Source organism: Aspergillus japonicus (assembly GCF_003184785.1).
Source record: "Aspergillus japonicus CBS 114.51 unplaced genomic scaffold BO86scaffold_26, whole genome shotgun sequence".
Taxonomy (NCBI): domain Eukaryota; kingdom Fungi; phylum Ascomycota; class Eurotiomycetes; order Eurotiales; family Aspergillaceae; genus Aspergillus; species Aspergillus japonicus.
This window is the reverse complement of record NW_020291663.1, coordinates 340,077-361,088: the sequence shown is the minus strand read 5'-3', so window position 1 is coordinate 361,088 and position 21,012 is coordinate 340,077. Positions and strand designations below refer to the sequence as shown.

The window sequence follows — 21,012 nt, the reverse complement described above, 5'->3', positions numbered from 1 at the left end:
ATCGGCTTCAATCGTACTTAACCAGTTTTTCTCTACGAAAATCTTCTTCTCATCCCGTTCGACGTGTAGCCTTGAAGTAGGCTATTACTACAGAGTCCCGTATGTGTGTACATACTCGTAGCTTGTACGGGGTATTGCATTTATTGCCAAATACGGACGGCAATCGAAACTTGAGTCGGGTAAACCTCCGCTCTCCGGTCCCTTCCCCCTCCACTCCGCTGATAGTCGATTCCCAATTTCTCCGGGCTGTTAACATCACTACCGGCCAGCTCGCAGATTCGTATATGTACTTGCAAGCATATGTTCCCGTATGTACTTACATACCGGTAGCAGGAGTTAGTGTGTTGGAGGATAAAACAGTCTAGCCCACAAGACGATTTAGTTAATTACGTACATAAACACGATTCCATTCGCCATCCTCTACACCCTGATCTCCGAGCCATCAATCATGGTGGGTCTTGTTTGTCTGGGGCCCGAAATAGCAAAGTGAATGGGCTCTCCGCGAGCTCCGCGAGTTCACAGTAGTATAGATTTTCGACTCAACTCGTCGTTCGAGACTGACCCCAAAGTTCATGATGCTGCCACTGCTAACTTAGTCCAGGGCCAACGCCTCAGCCATGAACGTCATCCATGGCTGGTCGCCTTGATTTTGACAGCAACTACTCCCCCCTTCTCCCTCTCCGTCTTCGTTTTTCAAGTTGGGCCGGATTATAAAAATGATTTTCAGGATTTATTTTATCTTTTTCTCATTTCTTTTCTATTTTTTTTCCCACTTCACTTTGCCCTCTTATACTGCACACTATTCCTCTAGTGCTTTCCCTCCCCGGGGAGATGTCTTTGCCCCCTCGTCTACACAACCGTTCTCCACTTCCTCCCTCCATGCCCATGGCAGCCAGATGATCTTTTCCCTCTCTTCCCTCCACCCCTGGAGGGGCTCCACCCAACAGACAGAGTCCACTTCAAAGGCAATTGGGCTTATCGCCCTGCAGAGGCTTGGTAAAAGAAGCTATGGAATCAATTCCCTGCCTGTACCTTCAGCTCTAGACTAAGCAAGGGTATAGCGGGGTGGCCACGGTTCGAGCCATGCTTTAATGCTTTTTTTACTGCCTCCAAACCATTGGTTGAGATGGGGGGCGTTTCGTATCCTCCCTAGTAAAGAAATGTCTGGTAATCCGTAAGCCTTTCAAACCGTTCCATGCAATAGGGTCGTGGTTGACTCCATCGATCCATCCATCAACCTATTTCGGGCTAAGGCACTCGAAATTCCATGGCGATGAAAGAAAAGAACCCGAACATGTGGGTGTGGTGCGGCATCGGTTCCAATTTAAAGGTTAGATATAGTCGAGCTTTCGTCGTCGTCGTCGTGCTCTCTCTGCTCCTTGGATCTTCCACCCCATTTCTTCCCAAACTTGCTCTCCCCGTGGTCGTCTCTTCAGGCAGGCAGACTTTAATTCTTCTTGGTACATTTTTATTCCTCTGGAGTACCCAGTAGTCCCAGATTTTCCCTCCCCTTCCTTAGAGTCTCGACCATGGCGCAACCGATTCCATGCTGCCTGCCTCAGTTTGGCAGTGGTCACTCCGGGCCGAAGCGGCCGGCTTCTCTGAGGACCAGAATCAGTGCTGCGCAGACCACCCAGTTACTGTCCGCTTGGGACCAGGGCCGACTAGACCCTCTCCTCGAGGCCTCCTGGGCCATTCTCCTACACCACTACACCGGGCTGGAAGAAATCTGCTTCGGCTACCAACCATCAACATCGTCTTCGATCTCATCTGTTGCACATAATGATCTCAATGATCTTAATCACTTAATCTTTAATCTGTCCATTGCCGAAGATGACTCCCTCCAAAGCGTTCTGCGTAGAGCAGAATATAAGCACCACGGCTTCGGGGACGGTGATGCTGAGAAATGCGAAACCGCTTCCCCTATTCATAACGGCTACACTTTGTTCAACACCATTCTCATGCTACGCGACTGCCGCAAGCCGACACCAAATGCTGGAAACCTTGCCATGCAACCGGTCTTGGCCAATCCCCTGCCAGAAGAGGTAAACCTTGTGTTGCATTCGTTCCCCCTTCCCTTCAAAGTGTTTTCAATCCGACTGACCCAGCAATTCTCTCTCCCAGTGCCGAGTGAGGCTTCATGTCAAGATCTTGCAAGATGATGTGCGCATCTTCTTCGAGTATTGGAACCATGATGTCTCTACCGAGCACGTGAGATGTGTTGCCGATTACTTCGAGGAGATCCTCGCCCATCTCCTGTCAGCGACGGATATTGCCGTCAAGGACGTGAGCCGTCTCTCAGATCGCGACTGGGCCCGTATCTGCAGGTTCAACTCCGCCATGCCGGAATCTTACGATCGTTGCATCCATGAAGTCTTTCAGGAACAGGTCTTGGTGCGCTCGGACAGCGAAGCTGTCTGTGCTTGGGATGGGAGCTTGACGTATAGAGATCTGGATCTGTTATCGTCTCAAGTTGCATACCATTTATTCGCACAGGGAGTTCGACCCGAAACATGCGTCGCCCTGTGTTTCGATAAGTCGGTGAGTTGCCGATTATCCATACGCTATCGAGTCTTTTCGATAGCCATCGTGTGAGAAGCATTTGGAGGCTAATGCTATGACCGTGATAGAAATGGAACGTTGTGGCAATGTTGGGTGTTTTGAAGGCTGGCGGGGCCTTCGTCCCGATGGATCCAACTCATCCACTTTCTCGCTTACAATATCTGGCAGGCGCCGTAAAGGCCGACATCTTGCTTTGCTCTAGAAACCATACGGAGGCTTTGAGTCAAGTCACCAAGACTATAATCCCCCTTGACCAGGAAACAATCGATGGTTTGCCTTCAATCGAAAATGCTGATGCTTTACCGCAAGTGGAAGGCCGCAACGCAGCCTATGTGATTTTCACTTCGGGATCCACGGGGGAGCCAAAGGTGTGTTTACTCAAGCTTTACGCAAGCCTCTTCTGACATAGACAGGGTACTATGCTGGAACATCGAGCCTTTGTTTCAAGTGCCATAGCCCACGCTCCACGACTTCACATTTCTTCTACCTCCCGTATCCTACAGTTTGCAGCACACACTTTCGATGCAAGTCTGGTCGAGCTGCTCACTACCTTGGTAGTGGGTGCTTGCATCTGTATACCAAGCGAGGAGGAACGTCTTGGGGATATAGTCAAAGTGATCAACGACATGAAAATCAACAACGCTTGTTTGACCCCTTCGTTTGTTGAGTTTATTGATATTTCGCTTGTCCCAGGATTGGAGGTTCTTACCCTGGCAGGTGAAGCCATGTCTCAGGCTCAGGCGACCACTTGGTCGAAGATCCGCCTTGTCAACGGCTACGGACCGACGGAGAGCGCTGTTGCCGCCGTCATCAATCCCAATGTTACCGCGACCACCGACTGTAGGGATATTGGCCTCCCCGTCGGCGTCCGTTGCTGGGTCGTGGCCCCCGACAACCATGATCAGCTCGTCCCCGTCGGTTCGCCCGGTGAATTGGTACTGGAAGGCCCAACGCTTGCCCGTGGCTACTTGAATAACCCGCAGAAGACGAACGACGCTTTCATTTTCGATCCTGCTTGGACTAAACTGGACACCACCCACAACGCCACCCGCAGATTTTACAAGACAGGTGACCTGGTAAGATACAATTCTGATACTGGCTCACTAAACTATATAGGGCGCAAAGACACACAAGTCAAGTTTCATGGTCAGAGGGTAGAGTTGGGGGAGATCGAGAATCAGTTGGCGGCTGATCCCAATGTCAAACATTGCTTGACTTTTCTGTCGAAGTCAGGGTTTTCATCAGGCAAACTCGTTGCAGTATTCTCTCTTTCCGTTCAGTTCGAAGGCCAGCACAGCTCAGACAAAGCGCCACTAGAGCTTATTGATCCGACTAGAAAGGCACCGATCGTTGCCGAGATCCGGGAAAGATTATCGAGCCGCCTGCCGACCTACATGATCCCGGGCGTGTGGCTTTGCGTGGAATCCCTGCCCTTGCTCGCATCCGGGAAAATAAACAGAAAGGCCACTGAAAAGTGGATTGGGGAGATGTCGGAGGACCCAGATCGCCAGACTGTTACCTTGGAGACAGCAGACGCGACCATGCTACCAACTAGCACCACTGAGGAACAAATAGCTTCGATTTGGAGCCGTGTTCTTAATATCCCAAGGGCTCGAATCGGAACGGATCAGGGCTTTCTAAGCCTTGGTGGCGATTCGATCGCAGCAATCACTTGCTTGGGATTCTGCAAGAAACTGGGGATGGGCTTAAGAGTACAGGATGTTCTTCACAGCAGATCAATTAGGGAATTAGCAACGCGTGTCAAGCGGATCGACCAGTCAATTGTGTACGAAGAGGAGGTCGAGAAGCCCTTCGATCTTTCCCCGATCCAGAAGCTCCATTTCACGGTCCGAGACGAGGGGCAGGGTCACTTCAACCAAAGTGTCCGCACTCGCATAAACAAACATATTCCAGAGCATGAACTGCGATGTGCTGTTGAGAAAATCATCACCCGCCACTCTATGCTCCGCTCACGTCTGGAGAGAAATAATGTCGATGGTGGCTTTCAGCAGCGGATCACTGAAGATGTGACCGGCTCGTACCGCTGGCGTGCACATGATGGTGTCGGCCAGGATAAGATTGATGCGGCCGTTGCCGAAAGCCAGTCTTCCATGAATGCTTTTGTGGGACCGGTTTTTGCTGTGGACCTCTTTCATGAGAACGGCGTTAATTTACTACTGTCCTTGGTTTCTCACCATATGGTTGTCGATATTGTTTCTTGGCGCATCATCCTGGAGGATCTGGAAGACCTGCTGCTCAACCCCAGTCAACCCGTCTCCCAAAATGGATCCCTCCCCTTTCAGACTTGGTGCCGGCTGCAAGCCGAACAATGCCAACCCTCTGAATCGACAACGATGGAAGAGTTGCCTGAGATCCCGGAACCTAATTACTCTTACTGGGGACTGCAGCACAAGCAAACCACCTACGGTGATGTCGATTGCGAGACTTTCGAGCTTGATGCCGAAAGTACGCGCGCGGTCCTGATGGACTGCCATCAAACCTATTCAACCGAGCCAATTGATGTTCTCCTGGCTGTCCTCCTGCATTCCTTTGGAGAAACATTCAAAGACCGTTCGTTGCCTGTCATTTACAACGAAGGTCACGGACGAGAGCCGTGGGACCCGACCATAGATATTTCGCGTACTGTTGGGTGGTTCACAACTGTCTATCCCATTCTCCTCTCATCCATCCCATCATCTGATCCATCCGAGACAGTTGTCCGTGTCAAAGATCTTCGTCGTCGCGCCGCCGACAATGGTCGTCAGGATTTTGCTCGGCGCGTCTTGACAACTCGGGAGGACGGAACCTCTCTGCACTATAGCCCTTTCGAGATGTCATTCAACTATGTCGGCCAGCACCGTGACCTACAAAGAAAGGATGGCCTCTTTCAGCTCATGAATCAGATGGCGGGAGAAACAGGCCAAGGTGGAGGTGCAGCTGACTTCGGTGCCGACACTCCTCGCTTCGGGCTCTTCGAAATATCTGCCATGGTTGTCCAGGACAATCTCCGGTTCATTTTTTCCTTTAATAAACACATGCAGCACCAAGAACTCATCAAGGATTGGGTCCAGTGCTGTCGATCTTTGCTGCAGTCCATAGGTCAAAGTCTCCAATCTGCCCATCCAAAGCCAACATTGAGCAGTTTCCCCCTTCTGAAGCTGTCATACAATGAATTGGATACCATAATCACGAAGAAACTTCCGGACCTCGGTGTAGTTTCGTTTGAAAATGTGGAAGACATTTATCCCTGCTCAACGATGCAGCAAGGAATTCTTCTGAGTCGTTCCCGAGATACTACCCTCTATGCTGTGCACGGCACATTCGAGGTAACAGGGTTGAGAGGCAAGCCTACCGTGGATCGTCTGACGACAGCATGGCAAAGAGTTGTGGCTCATCATGCAATGCTGCGGACCTTGTTCTTAGAGAACCTGACAAGCAAAGACCTCTTCTGTCAGGTGGTTTTGAAATCCTACGACGCCAAACCTCAATACTTGCGCTGCGGATCCGAAGCGGATGTACTGTCCACTCTTGATGCACAGCCAGCACCACTCTACGACCATTCTCATCCGCACCACCGCTTTACGATCTACGAGACCGCCAATGGAAAACTGTTCTGCAGGCTTGAGTTTAACCATGTTGTCATCGATGGTAACTCAATTTCGATCATCCTCCGCGATCTTCAGCTGGCTTATCAAGGCGAACTCGAAGAGCCAAAGCCGAAGTTCAAGAACTATATGCAGTATCTACAGCAGACGTCGCAGCGAGCCAGCATCGACTATTGGCGCTCATATCTAACAGGGATCAAACCTTGTCACTTCCCAGTGCTCAACGATGGTAACACCTCTATCCGGGAGTTACGGACCAAGCGACTGAGCCTTCCTTTCTTCAAGGACCTTCGGAAAGCATGTGAAGCAAATGGGCTCACATTACCCACCGCTTTCAGCGCTGCATGGGGTCTGACAGTTCGTGCTTTCTGCAACTCTGATGATGTCTCCTTCACATATTTAGCATCATTGCGAGATGTTCCTGTAGAGGGAGTCGAATCTGTCGTTGGACCCGTCATCAACACACTGACCTGTCGCATACAATTTCCTGAGAATGTTCTACTCAAAGATGTTCTCTCTAGAGTTCAGAACGACAACATCGAGAACCTACCTTACCGGCACCTTCCTCTCGTTGATATCAAGAAGGCTCTTGGAATCTCGGATTCTCTTATCAACAGCGGCATCTCCTACAGAAAACTCCCAACGTCAGACTTGAGGGCAAGAGGGGAGATCCGCCTTTCCGAGGTGGGAATAATCCACGATCCTGCCGAATCTCCCGTGTTCATTAATGTCGAGGCTACTGATGAAAATGCCAACATCGAGTTGAATCATTGGACGGATCATCTCTCCGTTGGACAAGCTGAACATGTTGCCAGCACATTCCTCAAATCTCTTGAGAACATTGCATTTCACATGCACGAGAATGTCCGCAAGCTCGATAATTTCAGTGATTTAAACAAGCAACAGATCGAGGCCTGGAACAAGCATATGCCAGGTGCTGTGGACATTTGCATTCATGAAGTGATTGAGGCATATGCGAAATCGACGCCCGACTCACCGGCCGTCATCGCTGGGGATGGAACTTATACTTACCACAAAGTTGACGAGCTTTCCTCGCTACTTGCGGGTTATCTCATTCAGCTCGGTGTGAGCCCGGGCGACATCGTGCCAATTGATTTCGACAGATCTGGCTGGCAGATAATGGCAATCTTGGCTATCTCGAAAGCTGGGGGTGTCTGCATTCCGCTGAGTGCTGATTTGCGGCAATCGATTGAAGACTGGACGGTAATGGATGAAGCACAAGTTGCTCTCGTGTCCCCGACCCGTGCGCAATTTCTGGAAGGAACTGTCCCATATGTCCTTCCTGTGGAGGAGTCTCTGTTTGAGTTCCTGCCTCGGACAGATATGGGCTTACAGTCACCTGCTGTCCCGTCGCAAGATGGATACGTGGTGTTCACCACTATGAAATCTAAGGCCGTTGTTCTCAGCCACCGTGCAATCATGACCCGGGCAAGATTTTTCGCATCGGAGCTTGGCTTGAACAACAAGAACCGCATGTTTCAGTCGTCTTCTTACACCTCAGATATGTTTCTGCAAGAGACGTTCGGTACGTTTTTGGCTGGTGGCAGTGTCTGCATCCCGTCCAATACCAGCTCGGAACATCTCGCACGCGAGTTCAAGAAGCTACAGGCAAACTCCATCAGCCTGGCGATATCAGCTGCGTCAGCGTTGAAGCCAGCGGTTTTCAATAGTGTCGAGGTTCTTGCTCTGTGGGGTGAGGGTCTGACAAGGAAGCTGGCTGAAAATCTGCCTAAGAGAGTCAAAGTTCGCGTCTTCTATGGAACAACCGAGTCCTCGTCTGCTTCCATCCAAACTTCTGGTTTCGCAGCATCTGATGACCATCAAATCATTGGATCCACTGTCGGATGTTTCCCGTGGCTAGTTGATCTCAATGACTCTAGAGTTCTTGTTCCAGTGGGATGCGTGGGAGAACTAATTTTGGAGGGCCCTTGTCTCGCCCGCGGATACCTCGATGACGAGGAGCAGACGAAGGGATCTTTCATTGATAGCCCGGGATGGAGCCTTGGCCACCACAACGAGGCTGCTGAAAACTCAGAGCAAGCACGTTGGCTGTTCAAGACCGGAGACCTTGCTCGTTTCAACTCGGATGGATCCCTTGTGTATGTGGGTAAGAAGAATGGTGGTAGTCGGACCGATGCTTTGCATATCGAGCAGCGCCTGTCCACGCTGACTGCTACCAATACTCCATACGCAGTCGAAAGTATCTCTAAGAGTGACGAACGGGATTCTCAAGAGGTCATGGCCGTGTTCATGTTTAATGGCTCCAAGGCCAACGTGGCTCAGAACCAGATCATTGCGTCTATGACACCTGAGTTCTATGAAGATGCGAACAAGTTACATGCTCAACTATCCCACCAATTGCCGGAAGACCAAGTCCCTAGGTTCTATATCCAGGTACCCAGAATGCCATTGACATCGAGTGGTAAATTGAACAGACAGCTACTGAAGGACGCCTACAGCCGCTTACCAGAGGCTTCCCGGCTGGCTTCGGACATTAGGGGATTTAATGACTTTTGGAGATTCCAGCTAGCGAATTCGTCTCAGCCTCAGCAGTTCCCCTCTCGTGCGAGCTCATCTAACGCATATTCTCCCAAGTACGGAAGACAAAACGTGCAGGTTACGTGGTGCGGTGCTGTCAGATCGCTCAAGGAAGGCCCCAGGTCCGCTATTCTTTCCGCTTGGGCTCTCACCATGCACGGCTACAGTGAGTCCGATGATATCATCTTTGGGGAATCTCTCATGGGCACCGAGAATTCGATTGAAAATGCACAGCATGGGATCATAGTTCCTCGGCGTTTCAAGATTGACAGCAAATCCACTGTTACTGAGCTGCTAGAAATCACCGAAAGCAACTTGACTGCAGCTCAGCGCTACCAGTGGGCAGGGCTTCGCCACATCCAAAACCTCAACGCTGACACAGCACGCGCCTGCACGTTTGGCAGCTTGCTTTCGGTGAGAGAAGGAAATGAGCATCCAGGGTCAGAAGCTGTTGTCATTTCTCAGGACGAAATCACCTCCTTCCCGTTGCTGGTGCAGTGTACGCTCAAGGATCAAGATGTAGAGTTTGCTATTCGTCATGACGAAGCGGCTCTAGACTCGGCCCAAGTCGAACGCTTGATGGCTCAATTTGTTGCTTGCTTGCGACTTCTGAGTTCCGGCGAACACCTGACAGAGACTATCGCGGACCTTTCCAGAGCCCATGACGGCTTCCGTACTTTCCAGAATGGTATTCCAATCTGGAAGAGATATTTGGCCGATGTCGAATCATGCATGTTCCCTATATTGTGTGCTAACTCATCTGAGAACACGCGAGCTCATAAGACACTGACTATCAGTAATGCAAGCGACCTGCAAGCTTTCTGCCGGAACCGAGAAATCACTGAGTCTCTACTTGTCGAACTGGTCTGGGGCCTGACCCTCCGCTGCTATACCGGAATGGAAGATGTATGCTTCGGTATTCATGTACCAGAAGTTGGCCGCGATGACTCGTTCAAATTATTTGACACGGCTCCTTCAAGCAACGTCCTTGCTTGCAGACTCAAGCTCGATGACAACGTGACGCTTGAGCAAGCCATGCAGCAGAGAAGAATCGACAGCGAGCAATTACTGCAGCACCACCTATCTTTTGAGGAAATCCAGCATGAACTTGGATTTGAAGACGCCATATACAACACTGTTGTTAGATGTTCCGGAGCACCCGCAAACATTGATTTGAGCAAGTTCGTGATTGCTGTCGAGGCTAATTATACGGAGGTAACCGGTGAAGTTTCATTTGAGTATTCCACCAAGGATTTCTCGGATGCTGACATGGAGGGTATCATCGATGTCTTTGACCATGTCTTGAACTCCGTCATTCACTCCTCTCCACAGGATCGTGTCATCGGCGAGATTGATTTTTTGAGTGAAAAATCCTGTCAAAAGCTGCGTGAATGGAATGCGAACCTGGAGGATCGACCCAAGACATGTGTGCATGAGATCGTTCAGCAAAGAGCATATGCAAGTCCATCGGCTCCTGCTATCTGTTCTTGGGACGGCGAATTCACATATGCTGAGCTTGACACCCTGTCGACTCGACTCGCAGAGCACTTAGCAACTATGGGAGTCAAATCCGAAGTGTTTGTTGGAATGTTCTTCGAGAAGTCAGCATGGACTGTCATTGCACAACTTGCTGTCTTGAAAGCTGGCGGTGCCTTCGCGTCCCTCGATCCTACCCACCCCACCGATCGTTTGAGCGGCATGATTGAGGACCTTGGAGCAGAGATCATTCTATGCTCCGAAAAGTATCATGATAAGGCCTTTAAAGTCTGTGGGTCATCCTTCGTCGTCAGCAGAAGTACAATTGAAGCACTACGCGAGCCCGCATCGTCACAAATTCAACCTGCCAATATCAACGACCCGGCTTACGCGATCTTCACATCTGGGACTACAGGAAAGCCCAAGGTGACTGTGCTGGAGCATGTTGGATTGAGTCTGGCTGCATCGAGTCATGCTAGGGGAATCGGTTTAACTTCCAGTACCCGTGCCTTGCAGTTTTCAAGCTATACCTTCGATGTTAGTGTGTTTGAGATCATGGTTGTCCTCGCGAATGGAGGATGCGTGTGTGTGCCCAGCGAGGAGGAGCGCATTAACGATCTGGCTGGAGCTGTGAAGAGATTAAAGGTCAACGTCAGCAGCACAACTCCTTCTATTATCAACACTCTTGATCCCAAGGCCGTTCCCAATTTGACTACGATAATAACAGGTGGAGAGAAGATGCCGTCTGATTTCCTTGATCGCTGGTCGGACAGATGCGTCATCAATGCCTACGGACCCTCTGAAGCTACGGTGATGAACACAGTAGGTTTCAAGAGAGATCGAGAAGGAAGACTTATCAACGGCGACTTGGCCTCAATCGGCACTGCGATATTGGGCAGGACCTGGATAGTGGATGTCCGAGACTCCAATCGCCTTGTTCCCATCGGCGCAGTTGGAGAATTGGTGCTCGAGGGCCGCAATGTCGCACGTGGTTACCTTCACAATGAGGAGAAGACAAAGGCGGTATTCATAACCAACCCACACTGGTCGAATCGTGATGGGCTAAAAGCACTTTTCCCACGCAAAGAACGGATGTACCGCACCGGAGACCTTGTACGTTACAACCATGATGGCTCCATTACATTCATCTCGCGTATCGATACCCAGGTGAAGCTCAATGGTGTGCGTATCGAATTGGGAGAAGTTGAGCAGGTGTGCGTTCGTAACTTCCCGGAAGCCACCCAGGTGGCTGTCGAAGTCGTTGCGCCGGAGTCAAAAATTGTCGGAAAGTGCTTGGCAGCCTTCTTCACAGTGACTGGTCACGGTCAGACGGACGAACACGAAATAATCGTTTCCATGGGTGATTCCCTGATGGGAGTCGTCAAGCAGCTACATGACGCCATGACTCAATCCTTGCCTCCAGCGATGTTGCCCAAACTGTTCTTCCCTCTTCAGCGTATGCCTTTCGGATCTACAGGCAAGATCGACCGCAGAAAGCTTCGAACTATGGTCGATAGTCTTCCTAAGGAGCAGTTGAAGCCTTATGCTATCTTCAACCTTGGTAGGAAGAATGGTGTCGAGGTGGAGATGGTCGGAAACGAGGGAGCTCTTAAGGGTCTCTGGGAAGAAGTCCTCTGTCTTGCGCCAGGCTCTATCACTTCCGAGGACAATTTCTTCGGCTTAGGTGGCGATTCTTTCTCGGCCATGAAACTCGTCGGTGCCGCGTCGACTCGAGGCATCTCACTCACGGTTGCTGATATCTACAAGACACCTGTTTTCGTGGATATGGCGAAGGTCTGTGGGGCTATGGAATCTGACTCTTCTGTGGAGGAGATCCAGCCTTTCAGTCTGCTGCCTGATTCGATCGCGCAGGATGAGATATTGAGCGAAGTTTCCGAGCAATGCTGCGTACCCAAGCAGCTAATAACCGATCTCTACCCTTGTAGCCCGGTGCAGGAGGGCTTGCTTACCCTCTCCATCAAACAGAAAGGATCTTACATTGCTCGGCCTGTGTTCCAGCTTGCCGAGGATGTCGACCTGGATGATTTCAAGGCTGCCTGGCAACAAACAGTTGATGAAATGGACATCTTGCGCACCCGGGTTGTGCACACTGAGGCGGCGAACTTCCTCCAAGCTGTTCTTGCTGAGGCACCAATCACTTGGGATCATGCAAACGACTTTGACACTTTGGCCAACGAGGGCTTCGACTTGACAACGAACGACGGAGGCTCGCTTACTGGCTACGGAATTGTGGAGCCCGAGGACTCCTCGGAAAGGTACTTTGTCTGGACGGTACACCACGCTCTGTATGATGGATGGAGTGTTTCACAGATCCTCAGAAGGGTGGAGGAGATCTACTCGGACTCTGCAGCTTCCACTCGCGCCTTGCCGTATAATTTGTTCATCAGCCACTTGTTGCGGACAGATGTCTCGGCATCTGACGAGTTCTGGAAGAAATACCTTTCAAACCTGTCCTCAACACCATTTCCGCAGAACAAGACACCCATGGAGGATGCTATCCGCGTCGGAAACAGGCACTACAGCTCTGTTACCATCCCCCAGGTAGCCAACAGCCTCAGCCTGACAGTCCCGGAGTTGATCCGTGCGGCTTGGGCATTGATTGTCTCCGTTCATACTGCGTCTGGGGACGTTTGCTTCGGCGAAACGCTAATGGGAAGAAACACTAACATGCCTGGTGCCGCGGACGTTGCTGGCCCAGTTCTGACAACTGTCCCTACCCGTATTGTGGTGGATAGTGACATCGGGCTCGTTCAGTATCTTCAGAGTGTGCGTCAATTGGCTGCTGAGATGATCCCACACCAACATACTGGACTTCAGCGGATCAGGAAACTCAACCAGGACACAGCTTCCGCTTGCGAGTTCCAGAATCTATTGGTCATTCAGTCGGACGAAGGCCAGCTTAACAAAGATATTTGGGAACAAAAGAACAACCTGACCGAAGGTGACTTCTTCACTCATCCTATCGTCGTCGAATGCAAACTGGAACACAGTCAAATCGCAATCACTCTTCACCACGACGAGCTTGTCTTCGACAGTTGGCAAGCCCAGATGCTCATTGGACAGTTTAGTTTTGTACTGGAGCAGTTGCTCGCCATCAACAAGGAAGATTCAAGGAAGGTTGGTGAGCTAGAGGTGTCTAGCCCGGTTGATAGGAAAGAAATCGCTGCCTGGAACCAGAGGAATCCTCCATGCGTCGACCGATGCGTTCATCATATCATCGAAGAGAAAGCATCGCTCCGACCTGAAGCTCAGGCCATCTGCTCCTGGGATGGCCAGTTGACTTACCGAGAACTCATCCATTTGGCTTCTTCCTTTGCTGCTTATCTGAGCTCGCGCGGTGTTGGGCCGGAGACTCTGGTGCCAATTTGCATGGATAAGTCTGTGTGGGCTGTGGTCACTATTCTCGGTATCCTGATCGCTGGCGGCGCTTTCGTTCCCCTTGATCCTGCTCACCCTACTTCAAGACACCAAGAGATTCTGGCCGAGGTGGATGCTCGGGTGGTCCTCTGCTCTCCTAAGTACCAGAGCCGTTACTCGGGCTCTGTGAAGACCATTATTCCGGTCAGCAAAGATACTGTCAAAGCATACTGCACACTTGCAACCTCGAGCACGAAGCCCTCTAGCCGGGTAATTCCCACAAATATGGCCTTTGCTATTTTCACCTCCGGAAGTACCGGCCGTGCCAAGGGTATCATCATCGACCACAAGGCACTTGCAAGCAGTGGCATGGCGTTCGGACCCATGGTACACATGGACCAAGATACCAGAGCTTTCCAGTTCGCTTCCCTCACTTTCGATGCTGCGGTCATGGAAGTGCTCGTAGCTCTTATGCACGGAGGTTGTGTCTGTATCCCAAGCGAAGACGAGCGCCTGAACGATGTTGCTGGTGCTATCAGACGTATGAACGTTTCGTGGTCGTTCTTGACTCCGTCTATTGCTAGCATTATTGAGCCGTCTTCCGTGCCCTCCTTGAAGCATCTTGTATGTGGTGGAGAGAAGATGTCACGCGAGGTGATAACCAAGTGGGCGCACCGGGTCAAGTTGATGAACGGCTACGGGCCTACCGAGACGACAATTTTCGCAGTCATCAACACCGACGTTGCTGCCATTCCCGAGCCTGCTTGCATCGGTTACGGTATTCCTTGTACTCTGACTTGGGTTGTTGACCCCGACAATCACGACAGGTTGACACCTTTGGGTGCCGTCGGTGAACTGGCCTTGGAAGGTCCGGCGCTTGCTCGAGAATATCTGAAGAACCCTACAAAGACGGCCGAAACGTTCGTGAACGAGCCAGCCTGGATCAAGAGCTTCCCCAGCTCTCTGCCCGCCCCAAGAAGGATCTACAAGACTGGAGATCTGGTCAAGTACAACCCCGACGGAACTGTGCACTACATCGGCCGTAAGGACCACCAAGTCAAGCTTCACGGTCAGCGCATGGAACTTGGAGAAATTGAGCATCGTCTGTATGAGGATACCCGAGTCCGCCACGCCGTCGTTCTGTTACCAGCGACAGGGCCTCTCAAGCAACGTCTGGTGACGGTTCTGTCCTTGAACTCGTTGACTTCTGAAAGGAGCATCATCTCTGACAATGCTTGCGAGCTTGTCTCCAAGAACCGCTCGACCCAGTCTGCATACCACGAACTTGTGGCTATTCAAAAGAACCTCGAGTCTCAGCTGCCTATCTACATGGTTCCCCAAGCCTGGGCTCTCATCAAGCAATTGCCGATGCTTGTCTCTGGAAAGCTGGACCGAAAGCGCATCGCTGCCTGGCTCGAACGCCTTGACGACGCGTCGTACGAGCGGATCATGCAGGATTACGACAATATCAAGCGAGGAGAGGTCGAGGAGGAGATTGAAGACGATGTTGAAGAGGAAGATGACACCGAGTCCTCTGCCAAGCTGCTCCGCGAAATTTTCTCGCAGGTTCTCAACATTTCAGAGAACAAGGTCGATCCTAATCGGTCGTTTGTCAGCCTAGGTAAGTAACGTCGCTCACGGATTTGAGCCGGAGTAGCGCTAACAAGGTCACACAGGCGGTGATAGTATCACTGGAATGGCTGTCATCTCGCGTGCACGCAAGCAAGGGCTTACCCTGACCCTTCACGGCGTGCTGCAGAGCAAGTCGATCAAGGATCTCGCTCAGACCTCTGAGGCCAAAATTAAGGCTGTCAAGAATGAGGAGAAGTCAGATGAGCATTTCAAATTGTCTCCAATCCAGGACTTGTACATGCAATCCACCGATAAGTTCAAGAGTGAAGCTCGATTCAACCAGAGCATGACGGTGCGTGTCACCAGGGAGATCGAGCCGGAAGATATGAAGCAGGCCGTTCGATCTGTTATCCAACAACACTCTATGTTCCGCGCACGGTTCTCAAACCTTCGCGGAAAATGGCAGCAAAAGATTATCGAGGTGAGTTGTTTTTTGCACCAAAGCCATCTCACAGGCTCAGAAGCTAATGCATACCCGCAGGATGTCGATGCCTCTTATCGATTCCGCCATCATTCTGTAAGCAATGAGAAGGATATCCTGCCCCTTATCGCCGACAGCCAGTGTTCGTTGGACATCGAAAATGGGCCGATTTTTGCGGCCGATTTGTTTGAAGTCAATGGAGGCCAGCAGATCCTGTTCCTAACAGCCAGCCACATGTGCGTTGATATGGTATCCTGGCGCATTGTCTTGCAGGACATCCAGGAGTTCCTCGACTCTGGTTCGCTGTCAGGAGAAAAGCCCCTGTCTTTCCAGACTTGGTGCAGCCTTCAGCTCGTGGAAAGCAAGAAGAGAATGGGAACTATCCAGCTGCCATTCTCTGTACAGCCGCCTAACCTTAGCTACTGGGGTATGGACAAGTCTGCAAACTGTTATGGTCAGGTCAAGATGGAAGGCTTCACCCTGGATGCAGCAACAACTGCCCAGATTCTCGATGCATGCAAGGCGGTCCTCCGCACCGAGACCATTGAAGTTGTTCTCGCTGCTGTGATCCAGTCTTTCCGCCACACTTTCACTGATAGAGAGGTTCCGACAATTTACAACGAAGGCCATGGTCGCGAATCCTGGGATTCCTCCATTGACCTTTCCAGAACTGTGGGTTGGTTCACAACTATGTGTCCTTTGCATATAGATGGAAACACAGGTCAGTTCATTTCCCTGCTCCTTTGCGATGGCGATGCTTACTATTCTGCAGATATTCTGAATACTCTGAAGCATGTGAAGGATACAAGACGTCAAATTTCTAGCACCAGCAGACCTTACTTCGCTGAGAACCTTCTCCACAAGAATGCGTCCGACTTCCCAGTTCCGCTCGAGGTGCTCTTCAATTATCTCGGCCAGCTGCAGCAACTTGAGCGTGACGATGCACTTTTCAAGCATCACAGAGAAGCACTTGATGCTGAGACGCTCGAGGTGGCAGGCGACATGGGTCCTGAAACGCGCCGTTTCGCGCTCTTTGAGATTACGGCACTCATCATCAAAGACCAGCTCCAGATCTCGTTCACCTACAACCGCCACATGCAGCACGAGCCACGGATCCATGGGTGGGTTTCCGAGTGCAAGCGCGTTCTTCAGGAGGATATGCTCCGCCTCGGAGAATGTTCACCTGAGCCGACACTCAGCGATTACCCCTTGCTGCCGATTACCTATCAAGGCCTTAGCAACATGGTCAAGAGTGCCTTCCCCAAGGCTGGTGTTGAAAATTGGGACGAGGTTGAAGATGTCTACCCCTGTTCTCCGGTGCAGGAAGGTATCCTGCTCAGCCAGCTGAGGGACCCACAAGGATATCTGTTCAACGTTATTTTCGAAGTGCGTCCCCAGAAAAAGGGCGATAAAATCGATGCCAAGAAGCTGCGCAAGGCTTGGTCCATGGTCGTTAGCCGTCATCCTGTTCTCAGAACTGTCTTTATCGACAGCAACTACAAGGGCGGCTCGTTCGACCAGGTGGTTACGAAGAAGCTTGAGGACGAGATGATTGAGTTCGAATGCGAAGACGCAGACGCACTGGGAACCATGGACGCTATCAAGCTCCGCGACATCAATGTCAAAAGGTCGACTAAGCTTACACATCAAGTGAGCATCTGCACCACCTCTTCCGGCCGTGTTCTTTTCAAGATCGACATGAACCATGCCATCATCGACGGTGGATCAGTAGACCTGATCCTCAGAGATTTGACGCTGGCCTACAATGATCAACTCCCCGAAGGCTCTGGACCTCTTTTCAGCGAATACATCAAGTACATCAGAGGCCAGACTCAAACCGAGGCTCTGGGTCACTGGACGAAGTACCTTTCCGGTATCCAGCCCTGCCATCTTCAATTCTCGGGTGCTACCAACGCCACTCGGACGCTCGGCGAGCGCTTCATGGACTTCACACGCTTCTCAGAGCTGCAGAAATTCTGTGAGCAACACTCGATTACTCTTGCGAATCTGACACTCTGTGCTTGGGCAATTGTCCTCCAGAGCTGCACAGGCTCGGATGACGTTTGCTTCGGCTACCCGTCCGCTGGTCGTGACTCCCCTGTTCCCGGGATTCAGGACGCAGTGGGCATCTTTATCAACATGCTGTGCTGCAGAGTCAAGTTCAGCCCTGAGAAGTCACTTCTCGAGGTTGCCAAGACGGTGCAGGATGACTTCATGAAGAACATCCCTTACCAGCACTGCTCCCTGGCTCAGATCCAGCACGAGCTTGGGTGGCACGGAAAGTCGCTTTTCAACACGACTCTCTCGATCCAGAACCGTACTGCCAACCAGGATGCTGCCAACAGATCGATCGGCTTCGAGATGCAAAAGGCCTACGACCCAACTGAGGTGAGTTGCTTCGATACACAATACAGAACAGTGCTAACAGGGCAACAGTATCCCGTGACCGTGAACGTTGAGACGACTAAGGGTCGGGAGGGTATCTTGTTGAGATACTGGTCCGACTCCGTGACCGAAAACCAGGCCAAGGATCTATCCGATGCGATTGCTAAGATCTTCACATGCTTTATTGAGAAGCCGTCTAGGCTCGTTGCGGACTTGGGTCTGCATGATCTACGCCCAGCCTCTCAATTCACCAAGGGCCCTCTCATTGCAGATCAACTGATCGACAACTATGCCCTGCAGCAGTTTATCGACAGCCGTGTGAACGAGATCATCGGCAATATGCTCAAGGAAGGAAAGCTTTCTGTTCCACTCGTGCAAAGAAGCGAGACAAGATACTCCAACGGTGCCGTTCACCTCAAGATGGTCGAGGCTTCCATCCGCGATCCTGATGCAGGTGAAAATGATCTGTCGGATTCGATTCCTTCCCTGACCGACGATGGGTCAAGCTCCAGTGACACCGAAAGACGTCTCTGGGACCTCTGGAAATCGACCCTGGGGCTCAAATCTGATAGCATCGGCTACCGCGATAGCTTCTTTAAGCTTGGTGGAGATAGCATCACCGCGATGAAGATGGTCAGCGCTGCCCGCGAGGAAGGCTTGCAGTTGACCGTCGCAGATGTTTTCAGCAACCCTGTCTTCGAAGACATGCTGGCTATCGTCACACCTCGCAGTAGCCCGACCTCCAATGCGGAGACACAGGGCGAAAACAACATCGAGAAGCTGCTCGAGTCTGACATTCAGGAAATTCCTCAGGTTGAGCAGAAGACGATGCCACGTGCCATGGACCTCGATGTGATGTCTCTGCAGGATGCCATCTGTCCCAAGATTGGTGTCTTCAAGGGCGGCATTGCCGATGTCCTCCCCGTCACCGATTTCCAGTCGCTGTCAATCGCCGCTACCCTGTTTGGATCCAGATGGATGCTGAATTACTTCTTCCTGGATGGCAACGGCCCACTGGACATCAGACGACTTCGTGAGAGCTTTCTGCGCGTTGTTGACGCGTTCGACATCCTGCGCACCGTCTTCGTTGTTCATCGGGGACAGTTCTACCAGGTGGTTCTGCGCAAGATTCAACCCGAGATTATCGTTCATGAGACGGAAAAGAGCCTTGATGAATACACGGATGACCTCCAGAAGCGGGATCGCGAGCAGGACCCTCGCCAAGGGGAGCAATACGTGCAGTTCTACATTGTCAAGCAGAAGAAGAGCGACCACCACCGCATCCTCATTCGGATGTCCCACGCTCAATTCGACGGTGTCTGTCTGCCCAAAATCATGAACGCGATCAAGCTGGGCTACGAGGGCAGCACCCTACCTCCCGTCTTCTCCTTCTCCAACTACATGCGGATGCTTCCTGGAAACATCACCCCAGCCCACTACCACCACTGGTCTACGATCCTCAAGGGCTCGAAGATGACCGAGATCGTTCGCCGTACGCAGCCCAACACTTTCCTGCACATTGGTTCCTTCGCAGAGCACAAGAAGACCATCAATCTTCCGTCCACCGCTACTGGCAATGTCACGCTCGCGACGGTCATGCAGTCCGCGTGGGCCATTACCCTAGCCAAGCTGACTGCCCAATCTGATGTTGTCTTTGGACTCACTGTCAACGGTCGCAACGCCGGCGTCCCCGGGATCGAGACCACCGTCGGACCCTGTCTCAACATGCTGCCGATCAGAGTCAAGTTCCGGGAGCACTGGACGGGCATCGATCTGTTCCGCTACCTCCAGGATCAGCAGATTGCCAACATGCCATACGAATCGCTGGGATTCCGGGAGATCATCCGCAACTGCACCGACTGGCCGCAGAGCACCTACTTCACGACCTCCGTGTTCCACCAGAACGTCGACTACGAGGGCCAAATGCAGCTGGACGGTGTCGACTACCGGATGGGCGGCGTGGGGGTCATCGACAACTTCACCGATCTCACGCTGGCGTCCAAGTCGTGCGGACCCGAGAAGCTCGACGTGTCGGTCGGCTACTCGACCAAGGGGCCCATCCCGTCCAGCTTCGTGCGAAAGGCCCTCGAGATGGTGTGCGAGACGGTGCAGAGCCTGATCGCCAACCCCAGCGTGCCGCTCGCCTCCCCGTCCACCGTCCGCTCCCTGCCCAGCCAAGTCATCCACGAGACGCCACGCTCCTCCGACACGACCTTCCAGCTGTCCCGCCTGAACACGCGCAGCAAGGAGGAGATCCTCATCCACTCGGACATCCTCACCCGCACCTGGCAGCAGGTACTCCCGCGCCGCACCGCGACCGGCTCCCACTCCACCACCGCCGCCGCCGCCTACCAGCTCGACTCGTCCTTCTTCGACCTCGGCGGCGACATCATGAACATGGCGCAGGTGGTCTGGATCCTGCAACAGGAAGGCTTCCAGGTCCGTCTCGAGGACCTGCTGGAGCACCACACCTTCTTGGGCCAGCTGGCCGTCATGGCCGAGCACCACAAGCAGCAGCCGCAGCCGCAACCGCACTCAGCCGAGGAGACCCTTCCTCCGGTTACCGGCCCGATCTCCGATGAGGAGCGGACCGCTTCGCTAGTCAAGAGCGGAAGCTGGACCTCGTTGGGCAAGGCTGTCACGTTGGCGAAGCGATTCACCAAGTGGGGAAGCGTTTCCACTCGCAAGTGATACCGTCCCTCCCCATCATCTTTATATGATTAGATGAACATTCTTTTGGTTTCACCATTTTCATTCTGTTAGATCGGTGTTGTTTTGGATTTGTATATAGGGTTTGTTTTTGGATATGATGCTAATCTAAGCCCTGGACATAAATTGTCTGGCTGCCTACCTGTCTGTCTTTTGGAACTTTGCTCGTTTGTTTTGTGGGGATGATCCCATCTCCAAGAAGTATTTATGGTTTTTGATTGGAGTCTACACATAATTCCATCGTTCAGTTTATCTATTCTCCTCGGTCTAGTAGCGGGCCGCAGT

At 51.8% G+C, this 21,012-nt stretch overlaps 1 protein-coding gene across 1 annotated transcript; it reads left to right on the top strand.

The window, feature by feature from the left end:
• Positions 1 to 1,529: 1,529 nt before the first annotated feature.
• On the top strand, positions 1,530 to 20,930 carry nrps1 (nonribosomal peptide synthase Pes1; the record flags this gene model as incomplete). The annotated part of the gene is made up of 10 exons (XM_025674473.1): positions 1,530 to 2,045; positions 2,125 to 2,541; positions 2,631 to 2,930; positions 2,976 to 3,630; positions 3,679 to 5,202; positions 5,278 to 15,201; positions 15,257 to 15,633; positions 15,694 to 16,354; positions 16,406 to 18,021; positions 18,070 to 20,930. 10 exons carry the CDS (start codon positions 1,530 to 1,532, stop codon positions 20,707 to 20,709), a joined length of 18,630 nt encoding a protein of 6,209 aa, XP_025527444.1. The 3' UTR covers positions 20,710 to 20,930.
• Positions 20,931 to 21,012: the final 82 nt, after the last annotated feature.